The sequence below is a fragment of the Diaporthe batatas genome (assembly GCF_019321695.1).
Source record: "Diaporthe batatas strain CRI 302-4 chromosome Unknown Contig00020, whole genome shotgun sequence".
Lineage (NCBI taxonomy): Eukaryota > Fungi > Ascomycota > Sordariomycetes > Diaporthales > Diaporthaceae > Diaporthe > Diaporthe batatas.
In genome coordinates this window covers 419,793-425,792 of record NW_025408567.1, presented here as the reverse complement: position 1 = coordinate 425,792, position 6,000 = coordinate 419,793, and the positions used below count along the sequence as shown (strand labels likewise).

Sequence of the window (6,000 nt, the reverse complement as noted above, 5' to 3'; positions counted from 1 at the left end):
CCGTGCTGTGGAGAGCATACACAGCACCCGGCCGCTGGAGAAATCGGCCTTGGCTGGGAGCGGCAGCCTCCGACCCCAGGACACAGGGTGTGTGATATGCAGAAGCCTAAAGCCTGATGCGACGGCTTTCGGTGTGAGTGAGCAACTGACTGAGTAAGTCTTTGCTACCGCCGCCGCAGCATATGACTGGGGATGGCTCATCCAGGACAAGACAAGACAAAGACAGCACACAGACACACACAAACGACAGAAAGACTGACCGACGGGACGTCTCGACAGTAGTTACTGCTGCCCCCCCCCCTCCTCCCCCCAACACGTCCGTCCGTTCCTCGTCCGTCCGTTCCACGCCTGTCCGTTCCTCGTCCGCAGTGCCGCTGCGGTAATCAGCAGGTAGCTACGTTCCATGCATTAGCCTTGCGCCCTGCCGAGCTCGCTGTGTCTTGCTTCGTAACGGCCTCAAATAGCAGGCCAGCCCGCCTTGAGACAACCCTGGCAGAAAGGTAAATGTACCGCGGGTACGTACCCACGCAAAAGGCCCTGTCTGCGTCTGCCTTGTCCCAGAATACCTTCCTGCTGGGAAGACCCACCGCCCTGGGCCGTGCAGGGTGCACGCGATGTGCCCTCCCCTCTGGCGATGGGGAACAGGGGTAGGGGTACAATGTACCCAGGCATCTAGGTAGTGCTGGGGCTAGGGAGGAGGGGCAGGGGTTTTCTGTGCCTTGGTACCTCCCCTCCGTGCCTACCTACCCTGAGCTCCGCCCCCCCGCCGGTGGGTAGCTCCCAAGGGACGAGGAGGAAGTACCCAGGTCCCTGGCTCCGTCATACCTCTTCCTTCGGCGGGCTTTGCTCTCGAGCACCGTCGTATCGCGTTTCTCGTCTCCCGTCTCCCGTCTCGTCTGGTCTCTCGTTTCGATCCTTCGGATTCTTCTTCTGTCGCCAAGTACCCACGTACCTGCGTACCCCCGTACCCCCGTACCTACGTACACAGGCGCACATGCGTATACACGCGCAGCTGCAATACCGCAGTACCGCAGAGGCCACAGGACAGACAAGTTTGATCCTTCTCGCAGGGGTCCTGCCACCATCATGGGTGCGCCAACCCACATGGGCCTTGACGTGCCCTGGGGTCGCCCCAAGCAGCCCACCACCTGCATCTCTTGTCTGGCTGAACAATACTTATATCTCGAGATCCCTCGCCAACACCCTCTCTCCATCCCGAGTCATTCTCCCGGTGCTCATGACAATCCACACAGGGAAGCAACAATCACACTCGTCTTTACCTCTCTGAAGCAACAGGCCTCACATTCTCTGTGCAGTCGACCATCACCAACATCACCACCGCCGCCGCCACCGCCAACACGCACCACACACTACTCTCAGCCTCGCCTGCTCTAGTAGCCTCGCCCCACGAGGTATTCACGACAATGTCTACAGAAGCCCACCACATGTTCCCGGTCATGGCGCCCGAACACCACCTCTCCGTCCACCAGTACTCTGGCTGGCCACAAGAGCACCCCCAGCACATCTCGGTGCGACAGTACCCCAGCACAAGCAGCGCCTTCAGCAGCTCAGCGCACCCCGACGAGGACTGGACCAAGGTCTCGGATCTTGCTGAGCGCAGGCGGATACAGAACAGGATTGCCCAGCGCAACTACCGTAGGTCGCCTTCCCGCTCTGCCCCAGGCGAGCGCGAGCGTCGCTAACCCACCCCGGCTGCAGGCAAGAAGATAAAGGAGCGCATGGCCGACCTGGAGAGGCGCGCGGGGTCTGACGGCGCCAAGGGCGGCAGCACGGGCAGCAAGAAGTCGCCAAAGGGCAAGAAGACCGTGTCTTCGAGGCGCCAGTCGTCACCACCGCCCTCGGCACACCAGACACTGCAGCCACCATCACAGTCGGGCGTGCCACAGCACCCCTTCACGCCGCCCATGAACCCAGAGGACCAGTTCTTCCCCTCGCCAAGCCCGCCCGCCAGCAGCCCGCCGCCGTTCGCCAGCTACCAGCCGACATACTCGCCTCCCAGCGACAACGGCATGATCATGCAGCCATACGGCAGCCCGCAGCACCAGACAATCGCAACCACCGGCCCCTACCAGTTCGGCATGGTCTCCACAAACGCGCCCACGCTGCCGCCAATGACACACTTTGCGGATGCGTACAAGGCGCCCAACCTCAACGGGGGGAATGAGTCGATGTCGTCGTTTTCCAACTACGGCGACTACACGCTTGGTGGTCACTTGAACCCCTCGCCTTACGATTCAAATCCTCATGTGAGTTCCTTGCGCCACATCCAAAACCATCAGCACAGTCCTCTCCCCTCCGCCACTCTCCCTCCCTTCGGCAGCGCGATGGCCGGTACCTCTGCCGGTCCTCTTGCTGCGCCTGTTCCTTACCGCCCTCGCTATCCTCCTTCCCCGTCTCGGAGTTGAAGAAGAGAGAGAAGAACGATGTAAACGTCACACGGCGAGAAGCAGAAGATCACCATAAATCATCATCATTATCATCATCATCATCATCATAGGGAAAGAAGAAAAAAAGACAACGCTTTCAGCAAGCCAAGGAGCAAAAGGCTAATACGACAGTCACACCTACAGACCCCAGCTCTGTCGCATACCTTTGACCACTCAGACAACAACTCGGAGGCGGATTGGTGTGCGTACCCAGTGACGCCCCTGTCAATGGGATCACCATGAGAAAAAGAGCTAGACAGACCGCAAGCAATTGCAATGGGCATGAGGAATGGATAGGATACACCTGATTTTACGACACTTTTCTTTTTTTTTCTGTCTATACCTTTTTTCTTACTTTTTTGAGTGTCATGATTGGACGGCCATCTCCATTTTCTTCTTCCATCTTTGAGAGTATACACTGGCGGCGTGGGGAGCGCAGCGGGGCCGAGGAGTTCAGGGTGGGTCCACGGGTTGTTGCTCTCTTTGGGTTGCAGACAGACAGACCTCTTCATTTTTTTTTTTTGCTGTTGGTCTCTGGCGCGCCGGATGGCCAAGATTGCCTTGGAGGATGCGAGCAGCTGGATCAAAACAACACACAAGCGAGCTTTTTTTTTTTTTTTTTTTGGTTTAAAAGGACTAGCGTGGTTATTTTTGGGAGGGCATCATGGTCACGCTGGCCTGTGGACTTGGGGCCGGAGTTCCTGGTTGTGAGACACCTGGTCATTTTATTCTTTTTCTTCTTCTCAATCTTGTCATCAAAGATCTCTCTAGTATGTGCACAGACGGATCTTTTCAATGCCAATCAATCAATCAAGCAATCAAGCAATCCGCGAGACTTGAATTCCATCCGAAATAGACTTGCCCTTGTCACAGTTTCGGTGGAGCCGGCCAGCCGGCCAGCCAGCCAGCCATCACGGAATGCCGACGGCAGGTTGGTGTTGTTTAAGCCACCGGCCCGCTTTGCAGTGGGTATCAAGATTAGACTCATCCAAAAGTAAACTCTTTTTTTTTTTTTGTTGCTCGACTTCCGGAGATATTAACCCCCGTCCGTTATCTCCAGCGTTGAACCACGGACCCTCTTTTCTTATTTCCACGATACGCGTATGTACGATAGGGCGACGAACCATCGTCTAGCATGGTTTGGCTAGCACTGACGGACGGACGGTAGGTACGAGGCAGAAAGAGAGGAGAGTGGGTTGCGTGCGTGCGTGCGTGCGGGTGGATGGGATGGGTGGGTTAGAAAACGGGTTAGTGAGATTTTGGCGCCGGATAACTAGGTAGGCAGAGGAGGGGACTTGATGAGGGACCTTTCCCACCAGGTATCTTTCCTCTTTTCCTCTCCCTGTTCCCCTGTCTCCTTTCTCGTGTATGTGTGTATGCGTGTGAATGCGTGAATGTGTGTGTGTGTCTGCTGTGCATGTGTGCCTGCCCGCCCGTCCTGTCCTGTCTTGTCCATATGTTCCCCCCTCGCTCGCCAATCTGCCCGTCTGACAGACACACAGACAAGACTGACTCGACTCTTGCACCAATCAACCCCATAGGGCTGAGGGAAGGGATGGGGGATGGGGTGCTTGCTTACATCGACCGAGCACCCGGGTCCGCCGTCAGCACGATCGCACGGGATGCCTACCCACAAGAGCCACGGGCCAGCCAAGTCTGGGACAACCCGGACCCGACACAATGGGTTTGTGTCTGACCGTCTATCTGGTGTGTCTGGTGTGTCCCCCCCCCCCCATCTCCCGCGAAAGCAAGCGGGTTCGTTCGCTTCAGACCAAGTCCCGCCCGTTGCTTTGCTTGTTTCCGTCCTCGTTTCCCAACAATCTCTCTCTCTCTCTCTCCTCGCTTCTTTACTCCTTCAGAACCCGTCTCACATCATCCGCCACACACACACACACACACACACACACGTACCATGTCAGTCTTTTTTCCTTGGTTACCACGCGGTGTCCCTACCTACCTACCATTCCACCGGGTCCGTCCCGAGGTCACGTCAGTTTTGACTACGCGCGCGGGAGAGCCGTTTTGGCAGCTGTCAAACCCCCTCCTCCCCAGGGCCGTCTTACCTGCAGCACCCATTTGTATGTAATTTCCTAGGTAGTTTCGCCCGCGCGATGGCAAATTCCGCCAAAGAAACAGTGAACGAACGACCTAGAGAAAGAAGGTTGAGTCATAATATGCACGTACCACCACAGTATAAGTCCACGGCGTTTACACCACCAACCAACCTTGGGACCCTTCCTCCTGAAGTCCCCCCCTGAGGTTTCCCGCGCGCGAACAGCAACAGGAACAACAACAGGCCCGGTTGGTCTTGTCTCACATGCTGGCTGGCTAGCTGGCTGCACCGTCCGTCCGTCCGTCCGTCCGTCCGTCCGTCCATCAAAGCCCGGTGCAGCCGGGCAGGAGTCCTTCCTACCTACTTGCCTGCCTGCCTGCCTGCCTCCTTTTCCTCGCCTCGCCCACACCGAATTTCGCCCTCCCCCTCCCATCCCCTGACGCGGAGCCTCAATCCTGCGCGCGAACTGCTTAACTACCCGCTCGCCCTCCCACAACCCGGCACACAAGTTTCGGGTCCCGGCGGGGACTGAACGTACGATTTTCAGACGTCACCCTGGGGCTGGGGCTGGGCTGGCTCGTCCGCCTGTCGAATCCCAGCGCCGGGATAGGTACTTTGGTACACTAGGGGGCGTGTGTGCCTGTGCCTGTGCCCGTGCGTTTGTGGGCGTGTGCGTGGCCGACAGGGTATCTTTGCGCGAGAAATGACGACGGACAAGCCTGCCGTACCCTTTCCCTCGCCTCGCCGCCGCCCCAGTTGGCACGCGATCGTGTCCGTTGGTCCCCTGGGCTTAAAGTCCCCGTCTGAGTGCCTGTCCCTGTCCCCACTTGTTATCGCACCCCCGATTAGCAGTAATGACCAAGGGAGGGGGGCCGAAAGGGGGCCTCGCCCGTGGCCGGCGGCGGGCTTTCGGCTTCTGGGGCCGTCTTCGTCTTGCGAATGCGAGCGCCGGCCGTACCTCTTGATCAACCTACGAATGGACACACGTGTGAGGCGTGCCGCGGCGGCATCCGTCACCGTGCAGCACGGTCGAGGCAGGGTCTTCTTGGGACTTCCCCCCTTGGAATATGTTGCGATCTGCTCGCCATGCCTGTACTAGCTCTCTTTTTCTGACATATCTGTCACTGAGGCAATCACACTAGGGCCACTGCTATGTATTGGAGAACTGCATCTTGCCTTGAGCTGTGTTCTCCTCTAATTGGACTTGGTGTGGGAAGTGGAGGGGTTGAGGTGGGCAACAGCGGTAGGGATGTGTGTGCGTGCAGTCCCGAGGTCTGTGTCTGCGCGTCTGTGTACGCACTTGCGTGTACACATGTGTGTGGAAGGAGGCAAATTTCTCTATCGTAATGAGGCTCTGCGCACGTAGGCCAGCGAGGGCGCGAACGGGTCCCACTAGTACCTGTCGGCGGCCCTGTGTTTGTTTCGCCTATCCTTTGCCGACGCAATCAGATAGGCGGGCTGTGGTCCAGGCTGTCTCCTGCACCCTTCCTCTTCGATGTG

The 6,000-nt window shown here is 57.8% G+C and overlaps 1 protein-coding gene across 1 annotated transcript; it reads left to right on the top strand.

Moving 5' to 3' along the window:
• Positions 1 to 858: 858 nt before the first annotated feature.
• Positions 859 to 3,687, top strand: KVR01_012526 (uncharacterized protein). Its single transcript, XM_044793017.1, has 2 exons — positions 859 to 1,656; positions 1,720 to 3,687. The coding sequence occupies exons 1-2, from the start codon at positions 1,425 to 1,427 to the stop codon at positions 2,424 to 2,426; spliced, it is 939 nt and encodes a 312-aa protein (XP_044638337.1). The 5' UTR covers positions 859 to 1,424; the 3' UTR covers positions 2,427 to 3,687.
• The last annotated feature ends 2,313 nt before the right edge of the window (positions 3,688 to 6,000 follow it).

Excerpts from the sequence above, each read along its gene's own strand:
- KVR01_012526 (XM_044793017.1), top strand. The coding sequence starts at position 1,425 with ATGTCTACAGAAGCCCACCACATGTTCCCGGTCATGGCGCCCGAACAC. Across the intron at positions 1,657-1,719 it reads GATTGCCCAGCGCAACTACC|GCAAGAAGATAAAGGAGCGC; the intron begins GTAGGTCGCCTT and ends CCCCGGCTGCAG.